Source organism: Nycticebus coucang, chromosome X (genome assembly GCF_027406575.1).
Source record: "Nycticebus coucang isolate mNycCou1 chromosome X, mNycCou1.pri, whole genome shotgun sequence".
In the NCBI taxonomy this organism is placed as follows: Eukaryota; Metazoa; Chordata; class Mammalia; order Primates; family Lorisidae; genus Nycticebus; species Nycticebus coucang.
Window position 1 is genome coordinate 134442514 of NC_069804.1, and position 21448 is coordinate 134463961.

The 21448-nt window shown below is 36.0% G+C and overlaps 2 protein-coding genes and 1 non-coding gene across 3 annotated transcripts in view; 1 reads left to right on the plus strand and 2 right to left on the minus strand.

The window, feature by feature from the left end:
• Window positions 1-21448, plus strand: part of NUP62CL (nucleoporin 62 C-terminal like) — a 76022-nt gene that overhangs the window by 27845 nt on the left and 26729 nt on the right. The window contains exons 2-8 of the mRNA XM_053579649.1: window positions 2155-2259; window positions 4195-4293; window positions 10577-10715; window positions 17511-17661; window positions 17927-17976; window positions 18116-18247; window positions 20056-20167. Coding sequence (XP_053435624.1) covers window positions 2202-2259; window positions 4195-4293; window positions 10577-10715; window positions 17511-17661; window positions 17927-17976; window positions 18116-18247; window positions 20056-20167 — 741 coding nt within the window. The 5' untranslated portion in view covers window positions 2155-2201. The remainder of the gene's footprint in view (window positions 1-2154; window positions 2260-4194; window positions 4294-10576; window positions 10716-17510; window positions 17662-17926; window positions 17977-18115; window positions 18248-20055; window positions 20168-21448) is intronic.
• On the minus strand, window positions 58-185 carry LOC128578805 (small nucleolar RNA SNORA63). The gene has a single exon (XR_008377918.1). It is a non-coding gene; the product is annotated as a small nucleolar RNA SNORA63 (small nucleolar RNA).
• LOC128577418 (tetraspanin-31-like) lies at window positions 6117-7513 on the minus strand. The gene has a single exon (XM_053579650.1). The coding sequence runs from the start codon at window positions 7344-7346 to the stop codon at window positions 6714-6716; it is 633 nt and encodes a 210-aa protein (XP_053435625.1). The 5' UTR covers window positions 7347-7513; the 3' UTR covers window positions 6117-6713.

Below are 21448 nucleotides of genomic sequence, written 5' to 3' on the forward strand. Positions count from 1 at the left end.
CAACCTTTGACAATGTTTATGTTGTGGCACAATTTTCACACTACTCCCAAAGGATAAATGTTTGAGACCAAGCGTCTCTGTCTTACTATGAAATGGAGTTAGACAGAGATAGTTATGTATCAATTGCTTTAAGCAGGGGGAATGACAATATTAACACCTCAGTTATATTGTAACAGGACCTGCATAGCACCATTTATTGAATAGGGATTCTTCTCCCCTAGAATTACATTCTTAATTTCATTTTGGGGTTGTTCATTGTTATAATATAGAAATATAATTGAATTTTATATATTTATCTTGTATCGTGCAACTGTGCTGACTTTATTGTTCTAATAGATTATTTTTATTGATTTCAATTTTCAGTATTCATGATCATGTTATCTATGAATAATAATAGTTTTACTTCTTTACTTTTAATCTGGATGCTTTTTATTTCTTTTTATTGCTTAATCGTCCTGGCTAGAATTTCTAATACATTGTTGAAGTGCTAAGAAAACACATCCTTTTGGTCCTGATGGTAGTAGGAAAGTTTTTAGTCTGTCACAATTAAGTATGATGTTACCATGGATTTTTCATTAATGCCCTTTATCATGTTGAGGAAGTTCCCTTCTCTTCCTTGTTTATAGAGTGTTTTTTATCATGAACGGGTGTTGGATTTTGTCAAATGCTTTTACTGCTTTTATTGAGATAATAACGTGTTTTTTAATAATAGCATAATTGAGGTATGATTCATGTATCTTAAAATTCACCCTTTTAAAGTGTACAATTCGGTGATTTTTAACATTAGTTATAGAGTGTGCAACCATCACTATGGTGTAATTTGAGAACATTTTCATCACCCCCCAAATAACCACTGTTCCCATTAGTAGTCACTCCCCATTACCCCTTACTTCCAACCCCTGGGGACCACTAATATACTTTCTATCTATGAATTTATCTATTCTGGACATTTCATGTACATGGAATCATAAAATATGTACCTTTTGTGTCTGGCTTCTTTCATTTTATGTAATGTTTTCAAGGTTCTTTCATGTTATAGTATATATTAGTACTTAATTCTTCTGTTCTCAAAATGGTTCTTTATAGCTTTTCTCCCTCCCAGTTATGTCTGGTAAACTAGACATAACTAGACTTACTATTAGTCTCTTGAAGCTACCTGCTTCCTCTTAATTGCTTAACACCAAAATCTCCATTTTTTTTAGAGCAAGTTTTTTTCGCTTGAAGGTCCTCACACTCTTGTTTCAAAAAAAAATTCAATTCTTTTAGGGATAGCTTAGGAGCTCCCCACTGTTATGAACAGCCTTTATCTCTGATCAAAATCTTTGAGCCAGGGCTTTGAGTACTGGGCAGTGGCAGTAGCCATTGGTCTTCTTGCTTACCACTTAAAGCATGGACCTTTGACCTACAATTGAACTGCGATGACACAATCAAAATGAGAACACTGGGGTGTCAGTGTTTTCAACCTTATATTCCTAGGACAGAGCCTCCTCTCTGGGAGTCAGGGCTGGCTGAAGGAAAGAAGCCCCTGGACTCTTGGTTGTACTTACCAGGTATTTTACTCCTTTAACTCTGTGTTGGAGGTGATAAGAAATGCTAGCTACCTGTCCCTCCCATTGAGATACTGTATCCCTCTGATTGGGAGCTGGGGGCAGAGGAAGTCCAGTCTTCTTGGCTACTCCTGTCTGGAATGTAGGTTCCATCAAAGTTAACAGGGGGATTGGGGAAGAAGGAGTGCCTTGTGACTCATATGCCATAGACTCTCACTGTTAGATTACTAAATTTTAGCAGATTTTCTTGAATAATGTTTCTTCATTTATTGTACTTATTTTTAGAATAATTTCTAGCCATTTCAATTTAAAAAATACTTTTTGCTGGTTATGGATATTTTACTGGGGAATGGGTTCATGAGACTTCTTATTCTGCAGTTCTGGAAGTGGATTCCCCTCCTATGACTACTTTTTTCAGAGAAGTAAAATTTCTTTGTTATGATGGTGCTAGAAGGCTAGGTGTACTAAGAAGTCCTGATTGGGTTTCAGGGTACCTGTTTTTCTTGCTTTGTTTTTATTTCTGCATATAAATGAACCTTGTTATAATGTTTTACTTTGAAAAAATTATTTTTGGTGACATTTTTCTGCTTGTTACTTTGATTTTTAGGTTTGGCTCTAGCATCTACTCTTGCCAACACTACTAGTCCAAGCACCATGCTGTTTACTTCGCTATCAAACGCTTCTACCTCCACTGCTCCCACTGGGTTCTCAAGTAAGTTGCTTGTTTCAGAGAAAATGCTATTCTTTCCCATGTGGCCATTTTACTTGATTTGCCAATACAAGCCATGGATCTCCTGCATCTCAGAAATCATCATTATTCTTGGGCCCATCTATAACTGCTGATATCAATAGTAGCTTTGCTTAAGAGCCTAGTGGTCATGGATTTACCTATTATTTTTTAAATAAACATAGTTATTATAACTTAAAATGATAACTTTAGGCATATAATTTATTAATGTGATGTTCTTAAACATCTTCTTGAAGCTATTAAGACTAGGAAGAGTCAGAGTTTTTCCTAGTATGTCCAAAGAGAAGTCTTTACTATACATGTGAATAAGATAAAATGGGAAATAGACGTTGGAGCCCTGCTATAGTATATTCTTCTACACTTGATCTTAGCCAAAAGGCTGAGAAGCGATATATAGCATATTCTTCTATGCAGGCTAGGTTTGTGGTCTTCATATCTTACCTGTCAGAAGTGGAACATGACAAAGGACCAGCTGTAGTTTTGGGATTCTAATTGACAATGTGATATCTCATGACCTCTTCCCCTGAAAAGACACATCTGGATAATTTGAGCTAAGCGATGGGACACTAATTATCTCATACCCCCACCTTCTTTGTTGCACGTCTTCCATTAGCAGTGTAAGAACAAATATTGAATTCTATAATGCCTTAAGCAATTCTTTCTTACATATCCCTATAAATTATGCTTTCAAGGTATCTTTTTCACAATGACATGATGCTCATCATTAAACGTTGTATTGTAACCCTAGCTGTAACATGTTCCCCTCAAAGCCCTATGATAACAAGATTATTACTATTCCTGGCATTAAAACTTGCTAGGAAATGCTTATGCTTAGTCCAGCATGAATAGTGGCATACCATCCCCATCTTCTAGGACAACTGGCACAGTTAGACATTAGTTAAAATTGTTGGTTACTACATGAGTTCTATTTTCTACTAAGTGGACTTTAATTTTGAGACATGATTCTGGAATCTTTTTGTTATATGTAAGCAATATCCTTCTCAACGATTAATATAATAGATTTCATGAATATGAGGTCTGATAATTAAGTTCACAAACTCACCCTAGAAGTGCTACATACCTCATTGCTAAATATCACTATGGTCACCTTCAAAGTGCTCCCCTTGGGAAGCTATGCAGCAACACCAGCACCTCGTCCACCCTTTAAAGCAATTTTGGAGCTCTTTTTCTGGAATGACCATCTGAGCTGCCATCGTATGGCACACAAAAACATGCAACAATAGTAACGAACACTGCTCAGTAAGACACCACCACACATTGACACAAAAACAGCTATGAGACACTGATATCCCGAGGTAATGAAACCTTACCAAGTTGTTTTTACAGTGCTGCCAACACAAGCACACAGTGGCAAGTTCACAAACTTAATTTTCAGACCTCGTATTACTATATCTGAGGTATGGAGTTCAAAGTATTAAATTAATTCTGTGTTTAGTCAAAATCTGCCCTCTGGCCTTTGCCAGACTTTTTCCTTCCTCCTGCCTCTGATGTCCTTGCCTGCAAAATGGAAAGATGTCTGGATCACTGTATCTTTTAATTAACTTTAAAGAATCATAACTTACATATCATAAAATTAAATTAAGTGTGTAATCGGTAACTTTTAGTAAGTTTATCGAATTGTGTAACCATCACCACATCTAGTTTTAGAGAATTTCCCTTATCCCAATAAGATCCCTCAGCTACAAATAACCACTCATCTATTTTCTGTCTCTATAGATTTACCATTTTTGGACATTTCATATGAATGGATTGACCATGTTTGTGTTTTTAAGTTTAACCAAAAGCTTCTAAAGGACTCTTAAAATGAAAAAGCCTATATAAATTCTTCACTGTTTTTGATTTAAAGGGTAATATTTAATATTATGTTGTTCTCTGCAGTTGGTGCCCCAACAGCTTCGGCTAGAACACTTGGTGGTATAACTTTCAGATTTGGATTAAATTTCCCTGGAGCAGGTGCAGCAGCTTCTACTGCAGCTAGTAAGATTTTGGAATTATTGGGATGTACTGGGACACTCATTGGAAATGTACTGCATAATAAGCAGTAGTAAGTGGGTCATAGTCTATAGTTTCTAGAGCTGTCTAAATAGTTTTGTCCATCTTTTGGAGTATCCCAAAGGTACACCAATATTGCCAAAGAGTAGGATGAGAAAGTCAATATCAATGGTACTATTTCTATGAAATTACTATAGTCAAAACTGCTATCAGATTCTTGTCCATGTCTAAACTTAAGTTTTTTTTGTTGTTAATCACAGTGTTCAATTGACCTAATATATTGGGATTTATAAAGATTTTTTTTTTCTCTAAAGTTAATTTAAATTTTGGCCTATATTAAAACTGACCCTCTGCTAAAGTTGAGTATAGGAACATCCCTAGATTTATCCTACATTTGTTTCTGACGGTAGCTAGTTAGGTTGTAGATGGAAGAGAATTTGGTTACTTATTGCCTATACCTATTGTGAGCTGGGTGGTTAGGAATCTTTTGCTTCTTAAACCTACAATTTAAGTCAGGCTCCATTTTAGGGAAATCTTCTTTGTTTTTACTTTAAAAAGTTTACTTAGTGCTGAAATGAATCTTTCTTCAGCCTGGCTTAAACTGAAATCAATCACCTTCAAGCTTAAAATAATTATTCCTGAACAGAGATATATACCATCTCTTCATGTCTTTTACATAACCAATGCTGACTGAGTTTATACTGTTTAGTAGGCAAACTGGCCAATCTTTGAGAGTTGTGAAGGGTGTGTAGTGAGAACTTTACAAGTTATATCAGTTGCAAAAATTGTAGCAGGATTTTCCCACAAAATACAAGAAAAAATAGAACTGATTCTTAGAGTCATGGTTTGAGTCATTGAAATATGAATTAGCAGGCTCTTGGATAACTCTGTCATAACCCACACCATATTTTCTAAGTCTAAATTCCTTCCTGAATACTGGTACTCTTGCCACTAGCCCATTCCTTAGCAATTTCATCCACTACTATCTTTTGTACTTACCCTTCTCCCTATAATATATGTCTCAACCTGACACCCCAATTCAGAGTTATTTCCCCCCCACTCACTTTTCCTTCTCTTCAAGTATATTTACATACTCATGTATTTCATCTCACAAACCAGCCTTGCAGAGGAGCTTTGAGGTGTCTTTATCTGCAAATTTACAGCCGTTTGGGATTATTCTCTGCCCTGGGTATAATCATCAAATTTTAAGAGAAGCTTGCTTTTTATAATCTGAGAAGGTGATTATGTCCATTCCAGCATGGAGTAAGATAAACAGTTGTTGATGAGAGATAGGATAAGAAAATTGGAGAAGAGGATCTTTTGGAGATTATTTTCACTTTTATATGGGGATTTTTAAAGCTATAGAATGAGATTTATTTAAATGTAAACCCAAATTTGATATTCAGTTATTTTGTATTATTTATAGAACTGTGCTTCTCTTTTACTACACAGGTAATGTATAATTGAGTATGTTAAGTGATTTAGACCAGGTTTGTAACGTGAAAAATCAGGCTGTGATATAAAGAACCTTCACTCAAATCCATTGCTTATTTTGATTTAAATATTACTATTTGAATATGCCAGAGCTATTTTATGCCTTTAAAAAAATCATATAGAATGTACTCAATTCTAATATGAGGACAATTAATGATCTAGTACACAGTGGGGGTTGGGGGAAGGGTAGAGCAGAGAAAGGGAAGGAGGGAGAGGAGTGGGAGGGTCACACACCTTTGGGGGGAGGGACACAATTATAAGAGGGACTTTATTTTTTTTTTAATGTCTTTTTTTTTTAATGTTTCTTCCTTTGTTTGACTTTGCCATTGGGAGATTTGAAAAAACTGCTCAGAAGAAGGAACTTCCCTGCAAAACCTTAAAGATTCTTTCAGTTATAGGGCTTACACAATCAGTGAAGCCCCTTGACTAGCAAAGACTGGAAAGGAACTTAAGTTGCTTCTTCAAATATGGGGTTAAAATGGCTTTTATTTTTATATTCACTGAACTTTCTCAAGCTGGGTCTTGCTTATTACAAGGATTTCTTGATTTTTCTCCTTAGCTCTATCCCCAGTTTATTCTTGGAGCCAGACCAGGGCATGCTGAGGTGGTCTAGCATGTGGAAAGGGAAAGAGTAGAAATAGGAATGACTCTAGCCTTATGCCATGTACTACCAGAAACTTCCCATATTCCCCTGGGGAAAGATGAAGTTTTTCTTCCTATTCCTTATAATCTTGCTCCTTATATCCTTGACAAAATTGTCAAGGCATAAAATCTGACCATTCAGTCAGTTTTAGGGGATGTAGCAAAGGGCCTTCCCTTTTTCTCAGACAAAAAGGCTGTAGACCCTAGGTTTTCCCTAAGGGAGGAAGAAAAAGCTTAGAGCAGGAGAGAAGTCAGAAGAATCCAAAGTCTCATAGAAAGGCACTGGGGTTGGCTCTAGGATCCTTCTGGTTCCGAAATCTCATTGCTAGCCAAACACCAAGGATCTCTGTAAAGCTAAAGAAGAGTCCAACACCCCCCAGGATTTTCAGCACTTCATCTGAATGCTTAAGAAACTTTTCTCCATACATCTGGCATGTGGGGCTCTGGCTCTTACAGATTGCAGTGCAGAAAGCATAATCTTGTTGGTAGAGTGTTGTGAAGTTGAATAAGCCACAGCAATCAAAACTTCTTTCCAGTTCATCCCAAGTTTTGTTACTCATGACCCACCAAGAAGCATTGATGACATCTGTCTGTTTGCTTCCGTTAATAGCCAGACATGAACAAGAGATTACAAACTGAAAGACGAAGACCAAACCAAGGATGATCATGTAAAAGAATAGCAGGACTTGGTGGTGGTTAACAGCACCCACCAGTCCAGCCACTGCGATAAGGAGAAGGAAAACTCCCACAGCAACGACTCCTCCAATGATGTGGATGCTGGACACCAGGCCCAGGCCCTTGCTCCAGGCAGCCACTCCAATGAGCAACAAGCCCACCAACATGTAGACCATGTTGAGAGCGCAAAGTGCATTCTTGGAACAAGCAAAGCCACCGCAAACCATATCCCCAGCTCTGAGGACCCAAATGGTCCCAAGGACTTGGGGGGAGGATATTGGGGACCATCCTCTAGGACTCCGACAGCTTCTGTCTCTTTAAATCGAGGCCAGGCAAACCCAATCCTCTGTGCCTGCACCGTGCTACCCGGCTTTTGGATTGGCAAAACTCATGGCTAAGCCTATAAGAGGGACTTTACCTAACGAATGCAGTCAGTGTCACCTGGTTCTTTGTACCCGCAATGAATCCCCAACAATAAAAAAAATCATGTAGAAGGTTAAAATAATCATACCATTTTGTATAATATTCAAGAGTCCTTTATGGTTAGGCTGACAGGTATTAATTTCCTGAAGGTCTCACTCATCATCTTTGGGGAGGTGCTTTGTCTTGTCTATTTAGCTGTTTCTTTAAAGATAGTGATGGTGATGGTGGTTGCCTGTTCTATTATAAAAACTATACATATATGCATATATACATATATCACTTCCTCTAAAGAAAACAGTTTGGCATTTATCTTTTTTTTTATTAAATCATAGCTGTGTACATTAATGTGATCATGGGGCACCATACCCTGGTTTCATAGACCATTTGACACATTTTCATCACACTGGTTAACACAGCCTTCTTGGCATTTTCTTAGTTATTGTGCTAAGACATTTACATTCCACATTTACTAAGTTTCACATATACCCTTGTAAGATGCCCAAACATCTAAAAACATATTAAATTTATTTATTTTATGAAAATGGAACTCTCTTTCTCTCTGTGTGTGTCTGTGTGGGTGTATACATATACACACAATTCTAGAATTCACTGTTTCCTCTTAAGTATACATCTTTAGACATCTGGCTATGTCAGGAAATACAGATTACTTTATTAAAATCATCCTAGGATGAAAATATTCTCCTTTATAAAAGGAGAATATTGTTAAAATTTTGTTTCTGTCTTGAATGCAGCAGTTGCTCAGTAGTTGAGATAATCAATAAAGGGAATCTGTTGGTAACATCATTAATTTTCAGCATTTCTGGGGAAGGATTTTCTTTCAGATAAGATTTTTCTTTTCAAATGAACAAAATAATGACTTATGGCTGTAAAGAATTCCACACAGCATCCAATCTGTAGTCTCTCCAGTGTTCTGACTCCAGACCTGTTTTGTGATTGGGCATGGTATTCCTCTGTGGTGCTCAGTTCACCCTCACAAGAGCTAACACAAAGAATGGGGAATTATCATAAAGATCCTGTGGCCAGAATGGAAATGGAATTTTATGGCAGTCTAATATAGTCATTGCCATGGTACTGTCATCTAAAGGCAATTCAAATGTAAGGCAGCTTTGGAGACCTCCTTAATCAAATATTGCATAAACATAATTGTTTCCCTTTTACTACTTTTTTCTTTTTTAAAACTTCCCGTTGGATTCCTTATCTCTTTTTCTGCCTTCCTGTTTTACCTTATTCTTAATTTTGACTTGTTCATGGTCCCTTTTTCTATTTCATATCTTTCCTCTGTCATTGCTTTCAGTTACCTTTTAGAAATATTTCTAAAATCTGCCTAGAGGCTGATTATTTGCATATTTCTATTTTGACTCAGATTGTTTCCATATTGCTATTTTTAATTTCAGATTAATATGAGGGTCCAAATGATTAGGTTGCATTGTTTGCATTTATAAAGTCCAAGTTTTAGTTGAGCCCTTCCCCCAGGAGGTGTGCTATATACCCTTTCATTGTGCCCATTAGGTGAGAGCTTAGCAATCCCCCTCCCCTCCTTCCCTCACCCCTACTTGAGTTTAACTGAGTTTTTCTCTTGTGTAGACATACTGTTGTTCATCTACTGGTTTCATATTAGTATCCATATGCTAAATTTTTGAAAATGAGATTCTGACTTATCTTATTCCTGTTTGACTAGAGCTTTTTGTGCCAGACCCTTGCCTAGGCTGCTAATAGCATACGGGATGGCTTTCCATCCTTCAGATGCACACCGCTGGCCCAATCAAACTGTGAACCAGAAGGAAAGGACAGAGTTACCTAGAATGAGGAATGAGTGTCTGAGCCTGTTCTCTCAACAGGAACAGGATAGGCCAGTCTCCTTTAGAATTGTCAGTGAATGTGGCAGGCACTGTAATTCACTTATTTATCTAATGCGGCCATTAACCTGAAAATATTGCTAATTGGGGAAGAGCAAGGCTAACATAATTGTTATATCTTGTTATGTTATATGTTATCATTGTTTTATATTGTTATGTTATATCTTTTAAACAAATTTCTTGTTACAGAAACAGCATTTGTTCATTTTTAATTAAGCTTTTTTTGAGATAATTATAGATTCACATTTATTTGTAAGAAATAAACATGAGAAAAAGCAGAGAACCAAAAAGAAGAAAATAAAACCTTCCCAGTCCCTACCAGCCACAAATTCTGTGCATTGTTCATTAAGTGCTCAGTGTATAGTAGGAACCAAAAGTGCTGTAGAAGTTCAGAAAACCAAAAAAGGAAGGTATTGGTAGGAGACAATTGCGTTATAAACATGGGAAAGAAAGAATTTCATCTAGGTTATGAAGTATACTTAAGTTCAAGTTATTCTAGTAGGGGTACAATAGCAAAAGATATGTAGGAGAGCAGTCTGTGAGAGGACAAAACTTTGAGAGGATTTTGCTTATTAATTTCCAAAAATATATATGCCTAGTATTAACTATGATAAAGTGAAACAGACACTCCCCTTTTGATAAGGATGAAAATTGACAAAATCATTTGGTAGGGTAATTTGGCAACATAGGCTAAAATTTAGAGCATGCTGAAACTTAGATCTAGCAATTTCATTTCTAGTCATTAATTACACAGGTATAGTCATTTAAGTAGGCAAAGATATAGATGTATAGAGATTTTGTATAAATTGTAATTATTCTTTCCTTGACAGTTTAATAAAACTTACCGGTAATGACATCTGGGGTTTGAGTTTTCTTTATGGGAAGAGTTTTGAGGATTTATTTGATTTCTTTCAGTTACAAGACCGATTAGGTTATAGGCTTTATTTTTCTGTGAGTTTATCTAAGATTTTTAGTTTTAAGCAGAAGGATTAGTCCAGATGCCTGGCCTGCCACTTACCATTTCATATTACAACAATGTTGAATCAAATTCACATTTTAAAAAATGCTTCTATAATTTTTAACTTGAATGATTCTGATGGAGCCTTAAATGAGCCAACTTTCTAATTTCTTATAATTTTATACATTTTATTTTCCAGCTACAACTTCGACAACTACCACCACCACTGTTACCACCACCACCACCACTACTACCACTATCACCAGTGGCTTTATCCTGAACCTAAAACCGACATCGACTGGGATTAATAACACTGTACCTTTTACTTCAACTGTTGAGTAAGCCTATTTATTTGAAAATTTGTGTGTTTAATTTCCTTATCATGTACAAGGCATGATTTTCTTATATAGTTTCAGAATAATACTTGAAAGTTACATAAATGACTTGAGCAAACAGAGAAAAATTCTGTAGTTTAGGAAGTTGAACAACCAACAGCACAACTTTGCCTTCTGGTAGGTAACATTGTCTACAATTGTCACTCTGACTAAGAATAGCTACCATTTGTTGTACAATTACTATATATTTAGTAAGATAACAGTGCTCTACAAACACTGAAACCTTATAGTGACCCTATAAGATAGGCACTATTTTTGTTATCATTATATAGATGAGAAAACTGGAGTACATAGAGATTTTATAATCGGCTCACGTTCACACGCTTGGTTATGGCTCAAGCAGGATTAAAATTCAGGCAGTCAAGCTCTGTAGCTTACATTCTTACATACTGTGCTATTCTGCTCTCCAGTATTTGTTCATTTTTAATTAAGCTTTTTTTGAGATAATTATAGATTCACATGTATTTGTAAGAAATAATACAAAATATCCTCTGTGTTCTGTCACTTCCCCCAATGATAACATCTTGGTAATACTACAGTGCAGTATCTCAACATTGGTAAAGTGAAGATGCAGAATAGTTCCATCGCCACAAGGATTCCTCCTGTAGCTTTTATAACCACACCTACTATTCTCTCCTCCTTTCCCTAACCCTGGGCAACAATTAATCTGTTCTTTTTTCTATAATCTTGACATTTCAAGAATGTCATTCAGATGGAATCACATGTATGTAACCTTTGGGGATTGTTTTCTTTTTTTTTTTTTTTTTCTCATTCACTGTAATTCCTTGAGATCTACCCAAGTTGTTTTCTGCATAAATAGCATGTCTTTTTTTATTTCTGAATTTCTAGTATCGTGGGTGTACCCTGGTTTGTTTAATCATTCCCTTGTTGACAGACATCTAGGTTGTTTCCAATTTTTTGGCTATTGTGAATAAAGCTGGTATGAACATTTGTGTGCAGGTTTTTTTTTTTTTTGTGAATATAAGTTTAATTTCTCTGGGATAAATGTCCAGGAGAGCAGTTGTTGTATAGTATGGTAGTTGCATGTTTATTTTCTTTTTAAGAAACTTCCAAACTCTTTTCCAGAGTAGCTGTGACATTTTACATGTCCATCAGCAATGTCCGAATGATCCAAATTGTCTGCAGTCTCGCTAGGATATGGTGTTGTCACTGTTTTTAATTTTAGCCCTTTTTGATAAATCTGAAGTGGCATCTCATTATGGTTTTAATTTGCATCTCCCTGATCACTAATGATATTGAACATCTTTTCACATGTTTATTTGCCATCAATATATCCTCTTTGGTTAAGTGTCTGTTCGTATCTTTTGTCCATTTTTCTACTTGGATTATTTGGGTTTTTTTACTATTCAGTTCTGAGAGTTTGTTATATATTCTAGGTATTAGTTCCTTTTCAAATATATGGTTTACAGATATATTCTCTAACTCCATAACTTGTCTTTTAATTCCTTAACAAGGTCTTTTTTATGAACAAAAACTTTTAATTGGTGAAGTGTAATTTATTAATTCTCCTTTTAATGGATTTTGCTTTGGCATTAAGTATGAAATTCTTTGCTGCCCCTCAATCTGAAAGATTTTCTCCTATTTTTTTCTAAAAGTTTTATAGTTTTACATTTTACATTTAATCTCATGATCCATTTTGAATTAATTTTTGTATAAGGTGTGAGGGTTAGGTCAAGATTAATTGTTTTGTCTATTTTGTTTGTTTGTGTTTTTGAGACAGAGATTCACTATGTTGCCCTTGGTAGAGTGCTGTGGCGTCATAGCTCACAGCAACCTCAAACTCTTGGGCTTAAGCGATTCTCTTGCCTCAGCCTCCCAAGTAGGTGGGACTATAGGCACCCACCACAATGCCTGTCTATTTTTTGTTGCAGTTGTCATTGTTGTTGAGCTGGCCCGAGCCGCATTTGAACCCACCATCCTCAGTGTATGTGGTTGCCGTAACCACTGTTGCTACAAGCGCTGAGCCAATTTTTTTCTCTATGGATGTCCACTTTTTCCAACATCATTTGTTGAAAGGCTATCTTCCTCCACTGAATTGCTTTTACCTCTTTGTCAAAAGTCTACTGGACATATTTGTATCAAATGCTTTTTTGGCCTTAATTAATGTGATCTTTTAAGACTTTTTTCTTTGTCTTGTTGAAAATAGATTACATTGATGGATTTTCAGATTTTCAACCAGCCTTACATATGTGTAATAAATTCTTCTTGGTCATGGTATGTAATTTTTATACATTTTTAAAATTTGGTTTGCTAGTATTTTGTTTGAGGACTTTTGCATCTAAGTTCTTGAGAGATGTAACTTTGGTTACATTGATCTATAACTTTCTTCTTTTTTAATGTCTCTGGTTTTGATGTAAGGGTAATACTGGCCCTGTAAAATAATATGAGAAGAATTTTATTCTTTTCTGTTTTCTACAAGAAATTGTGTAAAATTGGTGTTAATTTAATAAATGTTAGCAGAATTCTTCAGTGAAACACTCTGGGCCTGGACTTTTCTTACAGGAGCTTTTAAATAACAAATCATAATTATATAATGATTCTAGGACTGTTCAGTTTATCTAGTTTATCTCTGATGAACCTTAGTAGTGTGTGTTTTTTAAGGAATTGGTCCTTTTTTCCAAAGTTGTCAAATTTATGAGTATAAAATTGTTCATGATATTCTATTATTGTCCCTTTAATAGCTGTGGAGATATTCTTGTTTCATTTCTGACATTGGTGGTTTATGTCTTTTTTTTTTTTTTAATGTCTCTGGTTTTGACAGAAGGGTAATAATAGCCCTATAAAATAATCTGGGAAGAACTCCCTTCCCTTCATTGATCTTCTCCCAAAGAATCAACTTCTGTTCCATTAATTTTTCTCTCTTTTTCTATTTTCAATTTCATTCATATCTATTATTTTTTTTTCCCTTCTGGTTGCATTGGGTTCATTTTGCTCTTTTTTTCTAGTTTGTTGAAGTATGATTGTTGTCTGACATTTTCCCCCCTAACCTATGCATTTAGTGCTATAAATATATTCCTCTCAGCACAACTTTTGCTTGGTCCCACACAGTCTGTTGTGTTGTAGTTTCATTAATTCTATATACTTTTAAGATTTCCTTTACAAATTCCTCTTGACTCCTGGATTATTTAGAAGTATATTATCTGATATCCAGGTGTTTGGAAATTTTCTTTTTTTTTTTTCTTTCTATGTTGATTTCCTGTATGACTCCATTATGGTCAGAGAGCATGCTCTGTGTGGTTTTAGATCTTTGGGTTTGTTTTATGGATGAGGATGTGGTCTGTCTTAATAAATGTTCATGGACACTTGAAAATTGTGTTTTCTGCTGTTAGGTGGAGTGTTCTATTTATGTCAGATTATGTTGCTTCATTATAATTTCTGTATCCTTGCTGCTTTTCTTTCTAGTAGTCATTTCAGTTGTAAAAAGTAGCTTTTTGTACTCTTCAACTAATATTGTGGAATTGTCTATTTATTCCTTTAGCTCTATAAGTTTTTGTTTCATGTATTTAACAACTCTGTTGTTTGGTTCTTTACATATTTAGGATTGTTACCCTTTTTGGTGCCTTGATTCTTTTTTTTTTTATTAAATCATAGCTGTGTACATTAATGCAATCATGGGGCACCATACACTGGTTTTATAGACCACTTGACATATTTTCATCACACTGGTTAGCATAGCCTTCCTGGCATTTTCTTAGTTATTTTGTTAAGACATTTACATTCCACATTTACTAAGTTTCACATGTACCCTTGTAAGATGCACCACAGGTGTAATCCCACCAATCACCCTCCCTCCACCCATCCTCCATCTCCCTCCCCTCCCTCTCCCCCTTCTCCATATTCTTAGGTTATAACTGGGTTATAGCTTTCATATGAAAGCCATAAATTAGTTTCATAGTAGGGCTGAGTACATTGGATACTTTTTCTTCCATTCTTGAGATACTTTACTATGAAGAATATGTTCCAGCTCCATCCATGTAAACATGAAAGAGGTAAAGTCTCCATCTTTCTTTAAGGCTGCATAATATTCTATGGTGTACATATACCACAATTTATTAATCCATTCATGTATCGACAGGCACTTGGGCTTTTTCCATGACTTAGCAATTATGAATTGGGCTGCAATAAACATTCTGGGACAAATACCTTTGTTATAATGTGATTTTTGGTCTTCTGGGTATATACCTAGTAGAGGAATTATAGGATTGAATGGCAGATCTATTTTTAGATCTCTAAGTGTTCTCCAAACATCTTTCCGAAAGAAATGTATTAATTAGCATTCCCACCAGCAGTGTAGAAGTGTTCCCTTTTCTCCACATCCACGCCAACATCTCTGGTCTTGGGATTTTGTGATATGGGCTAATCTTACTGGAGTTAGATGATATCTCAAAGTAGTTTTGATTTGCATTTCTCTGATGATTAAGGATGATGAGCATTTTTTTCATGTCTGTAGGCCGTGCACCTGTCTTCTTCAGAGAAGTTTCTCTTCAAGTCCTTTGCCCAGCCTGCCATGGGATCACTTGTTCTTTTCTTGCTTATACGTTTGAGTTCTCTGTGGATTCTGGTTATTAAACCTTTGTCAGAGACATAGCCTGCAAATATCTTCTCCCATTCTGAGGGCTGTCTGCTTGCTTTACTGTGTTCTTGGGTGCCTTGATTCTTTCCTTTCCTTTCCTTTTTCCTTTCCCTTTTCCTTTCCTTTCCCCTCCTCTCCCCTCTCCTCCTCTCCTCTCCCCTCCCTGCCCCTCCCCTCTCCTCTTCTCTCTCTTTTTTTTTTTTTTTTTTGAGACAGAGTTTCATGTTGTCACCCTCTGTAGAGTGTTATGGTATCACAGCTCACAAACTCTTGGGCTTAAGTGATTTTCTTGCCTTAGCCTCCCAAGTAGCTGGGACTACAGGCACCTGCCACAACACCTGGCTATTTTTAGAGACGAGGTCTCCCTCTAGCTCAGGCTGGTTTTGAACTCCTGAGCTCAGTTGATCCACCAATCTCGGCCTCCCAGAGGTGCCTTGATTCTTTTATCATCATGTACTGTCCACTGTTGGCCCTGATCATTTTCTTTACTCTTTATCTGATATCAACATAACTATTTTTTTTTTTTTATTGTTGGGGATTCATTGAGGGTACAATAAGCCAGGTTACACTGATTGCAATTGTTAGGTAAAGTCTCTCTCATAACTATTTTTTTTTTAAAAAATTGCAGGATACATCTTTTTCAGTTTTTTTTTTTTTTTACTTTCAACCTATATCCTTGGATTTGAAGTAAGTTTCTAATAGCTTATTTTTGAATTTGTTTTACTCTGCCAATCTTTGTATTTTAATTAGTGTATTTAGCACGTTTGCATTTAAGGTAGTTATTGATATGTGAGGAGCTAAGTCTCTCATTTTATTGTTTCATACCTCTGATTTTTTTCCTTTTCTTTCCTTTTTTTTTACTTTTCTGTGAGTTCAAATATTTTTAGGGTTTCAACATGTTCTCTTTAGTGTTTTTTTTAAAAATACATTGCTTTGTGTACTTTCATTACTGGTTACTCTATTTTTTTATTAAGTCATATACACATAGATCATGAACACATTTATGCATATGTGAGGCACAATGTATAGATTTTTTAACACAATCTGACATGCTTACATCAAACCAATCAACATAGCTTTTGCCTCATTTACTTGATTATTGTGTTAAGACATTTATGTTCTACACTTGACAGATTTGACTTGTACCCTTGCAATATGCTCCATAGGTATGGTCCTGCATTTTACCCTCCCTCTATCAGACTTCCCCCGTCCCCTCCCTTCTCACTCCATTTCTCTCCTTCCGTTACTCTATTTATTGCAGTACACATGCATAACTTACAGCAGTGTAGTCATATTTTACCATTTTGAGTGAAGTGTAGAAACCTTACTTTGTTTTATTTTCCTTTACCCTTCTTACCTTTTAAGTATAATTGTCTCAACTATTTCCTCTATATTTATTGTACATCACATCATATGAGGTTATGATTTTTGCTTCAGCCAACAAACATGATTTCAGAAACTCACGAGATATAGAGTAGTCTCAGCAGAGGAGTCAGAGCATTGCAGAGCTCTGCTGGTCAGATCAGACAGCTTCTTAGCCTTACAGTTACTACCTGGCAGGAGAATTGAGAGTCCTCATGGTTCTGACCACTGGGAGATACATACTTTCTTGTGAATACAGACAGGGGAATGGATCAGTGACCAAGAGCTGGCAGGGAGAGAGAGTCCTCTGTCCTTGGCCATATCCACCCATAAGGAGCTTCCTTCATGCTGAGCTGGGATGGGGAAAAGAAAACCGGTTCAGATTGTGGTACAGACTTTATCTGTGCTTTTTGTAATTTCATATGTTTCTTTTTTTTTATTAAATCATATCTGTGTACATTAATGCAGTCATGGGGTACAATGTGCTGGTTTTATATACAATTTGAAATATTTTCACCAAACTGGTTAACATAGTAATTTCATATATTTCTTAATAAATCTTTACTTGCTGTATTTGCTTAGAATAATTTCAAGATACTTTGTATGATTGTTTTTAATAATCTTTATCCACTATGGTTGTTTTGTTGGACAGCAAGTATGAGAAACTCCTCACATACTGTTTTCTTCTCAGAGTCCTTCTGTGTTGTTCGTTTAAAAAACCCAGCCATACTTTTAAAAGTATGATTATATGATCATCCTGCATTCTTTTTTTTTTTTTTCAGTGCAATAGTAACTCCCATAATGACATACGGTCATCTTGAGGGTCTTATAAACAACTGGAACCTTGAGATAGAGGATCATGAGAGGCAGTTTCTTCACCAGGCCGCCCAGGTCAATGCTTGGGGCCGTGCACTGATTGAGAATGGTGAGAAGGTAAGAAGATATTCTCATTAATCTGCCTGCATTATACAGGTATTTACAGATGAACAAAAGAGAATAGGTCTGTGTTTTGTGATTCATTTTCCATTCCAATATTGGTGAGCAGCTTCAAAATATTTTCCATAGGTAATAATCTATGTATTCCCTAACCCTGTATTAGGAAATCTTTCATATTTGAAGTGCATTTGAAAAAAATAATATTGCTCTCAAATTATTTAATAAATGTTTACATTATTGTATTCTTATTTTCTCTTTATAGATTACTGTTTTACATGCAGAAATGGAAAAAGTGAAATTGGACCAGAAAAGGTAGAACCTTAGATTTCCTAGGTTGAAAGATTAAAGACATCTTTTCATTCAAAATTTTTTTTCCTTATTGTACTTTATTGACATTTTTGGTCACCCCAACTTCCTTTCATTAGCCCTTTTGTTGACTTGTTTTATTCAGGCTGGAACAAGAATTAGATTTCATCCTGTTACAGCAGAAGGAACTAGAAGCTATGTTGACACCTTTAGAGGACTCTATGAAGGAGCACAGTGGGCTGGCTTATCCACAGCACGAAAATGAGCGTGAGAAGACGTAAGTAACTGCATAAAGAAATGGGGCAGGACTTATCTACTATGAGAGTGTTCAAAAAAAGAGAGAAAAAATTAAATTGGAAGGCAGAGGATACAAATTGGTAGGAAAGGACAAGTTTTTATAATTGGCATTCATCAACTTGTTTTTTTAAAATCCTTTCTAGATGCTTGAAATGAAAAAATCATTCTGGCAATTTTACATACTACTATTGATCTCAAGCAAAAATAAAGCCCTTATTATTAAAGATGGAAACAATGAAAAATTATAATTACATGAGAAAAAAGAAGAAAAAAAGAAAAATCTAGGGGGAAAAATTGAAAAACAATTTTTTAAAAGAAAAAATATGTATATACGCACACACACACACACACACATATATATATATATCTTACCATACATTACCTGGGCAATGGGTGATCTTCTGGGTATGAGATGCTAATCAATGCTGATACAGCTATATAAGATGGAGACTGGAAGCTTCTGTCTTGCCAAGGAGACCTGGTCTTTCTTCCTGCCTTCTTTGCCCTCAATACCGCAGGGTTGGGAGCCTGAAGTTTCTCCTCAGCCCACTTAATAGATACTCCCCGTCCTTTCCAAATTGTGTCCCTTGGCCACACAGTGGCTTTCCCAGGAAAGCATGTGTCGCTCAAATCTCCCCAGAAGTGGCTGTCCCCCTTATCAAGCGCACCAGAATGGGTGTCACACTAGGACCCCAAGGGCCGAACCTGCAAGGCAGCTTGCCCACAATGGCTGCACCTGGCCTACAGATGAACAATGAAAGCTCCATTCTGCCCAGTGGCTTAGTCCTGGTCTGTGGGCACTGTTCAAAATCACTTGTCACTCGTCCAAGCCCTCCCAGCATAACTCAACCAAGTGCCCAGGTCCAAAATAAAAACCTACAGGGCAGGCCTCTGTAAACTGTCGCTGCTGCTGCTGCCGCCGCCACACTGGTTGACCTCTGCCACCCCAAGTAGTTGCCCTTGTGCCGCTTCTCCACTGATTACATCATCCTCTTGGGGTCTGGAAGTTTCCCTGCAGCCTCACTGTTGCCCTGAAGGGGTGTTTCTGGGCTGAGCCTACAAGCCAGAGATGCCTGGAGTCTTTTCTCCCAGATCTCACCATGCATGACTGCAAAAAAGCTGTCTATCGTCTTGCTCCCCTCTCCCCCCCAATCATTTCTTTATACACATTAAGGTTGAAATATCCTCAGGCCAGTTTGATTCTCATAAACATATCTATTGACTAGGTTAGGGGTGTGATAGTTTGGATGGAAATCTTGAGAATTCAGGCAACTAATCAATTTGTGAACTTAATTTATCTACCTTTGATTATGGAAGCTCATTTCTTAAAACATCTTTTGTTTCCTGGTGTCATATATTTATATAAGGTTTTACTTTGAAAATTTGTGTATTTAAGATCATTGAAGACATCTCAGGATTTACTGAATATTGTTAAATAGTAAATAAATTTCTCATATATATCTGAATGTTCTCTGGGTATATTTTGACACCTAAAAAGTGTTCTTTTGCTCCAGAAATCCCAAGATCTTTAGTCAGAGGGCAAATAGGTGCCAACAAAAAGCAAAATGGATAAAAGTCTTCACCTTTGGATTCTTTATAGAATATGGTAATAATAAGGTCACAAATGCTGTATCCATGAAAATGTGCCATTGGTTATAATGGGGACCCACTAAGAAGGTAGGGGAATTGGGGCAAATTCAGTTGGTGGTATCATCTTTGAATGTCAGTAACAGTAGGTTGTAAAGAAAACATTTCTTATTAATTACTTTATTTCACTTGCCTTTGCAGCTACAAATTAGCTGAAAATATAGATATTCAACTGAAACGAATGGGCCAAGATCTCAAGGACATTATTGATCGCCTGAATGCATTTGGAAATCCTGTTGACCCTACTGACCCGGTGTGTTTATTGCTTTATGTATTTAGACAACTAAGACTTAGTATGAAATAGAATTCCATGGCTTCTTTAGCTAGTCACCTTTTCATGTTGTCCATATTGCTGCTTACCTGCCTCTAGAGATATGAAGCTCTTGGATGTGGTTAGTGGAGCAGGAAACATTTAGAGGCAGAAAAGGTTTTGAGCTTTTTTTGGTTATTCCTAGGATTGTGAAAAATCACTCTTCCTGAAATTGTCATGGTTTTCCCCTTTGTTCTTCACATAACTAAGTATGTCCCTGTACTTTTTTTTCTGTTCATTTACTCATTAGCTAGTTCATTCTTCCTTTTACATATTTACATACTCATATAAAATGTCAGTAGGTATGCTTGAGTCTGTTCAATATATCCAGGAAATCTTTAATTTAGGTTAAGTTATATTTTAAACTTTGGTAAGTTAACTATTTGAGATTTAACATATATTTTTTCCATAGGAACTTTGTTAAATATATTTATTAGATTTCCACTTGCCCCATAGAATACTACTTAGCTCATAATAAAAATGCATTATATCATTGGAAAATACAGCTGAGGCTCCAATTAGAGTTGAGACAACATGAATTAATTTGGTGGCAAGAAAGAATTGGTTTTTTTCCTTTTACTATACACCAATTAAAGAGCTTATTTCTGTAACTTTCCCTATTGTCTTAGCAGCTAAATGGAGTCCTCCTTTTCCAATTTCTTCTTCATGAGTATTCATGAGTAATAATGGTAAGAGGAATCTCCCATTGTGGGAGCTCCCGTTGTGCTTTCTATAAGTTAATTATAATTAAGAGGGGGCCAGATCTGAGTAGGTAAAGATGCATGACTATACACACACACACACATAATATATATATCACTATATATATATATATAGAGAGAGAGAGAGAGAGAGAGATTATTCTTTGGTAAGTAAGCTCTTTGTCCAATGATATATAGACAGTTATTTACGTATATATTACTAGCTTTTTTAATTACAAAGAGTATGTTATAGCTGAGAAAGCATTAGAATTTTGTTCAAGTCCTTTAATCTCTCTGGGTCTTAGCTCCTTCTTTTGAAAAATGTCAAGGATAGACTAAATGATCTTTAAGTCCCTTCTAGCTATAAAAATTATGTCTTTCTCTACTTTGGATGAATCCAAAGTTGAACAAAGGCAAATATAAATTAATCTTGGATTATCCCTACCATCTCCCTGTGTTCACACAGATGATCTAGAGTTGACAAAATACAGATTTTCTTTTAATGAAATATTAGATTACTGTT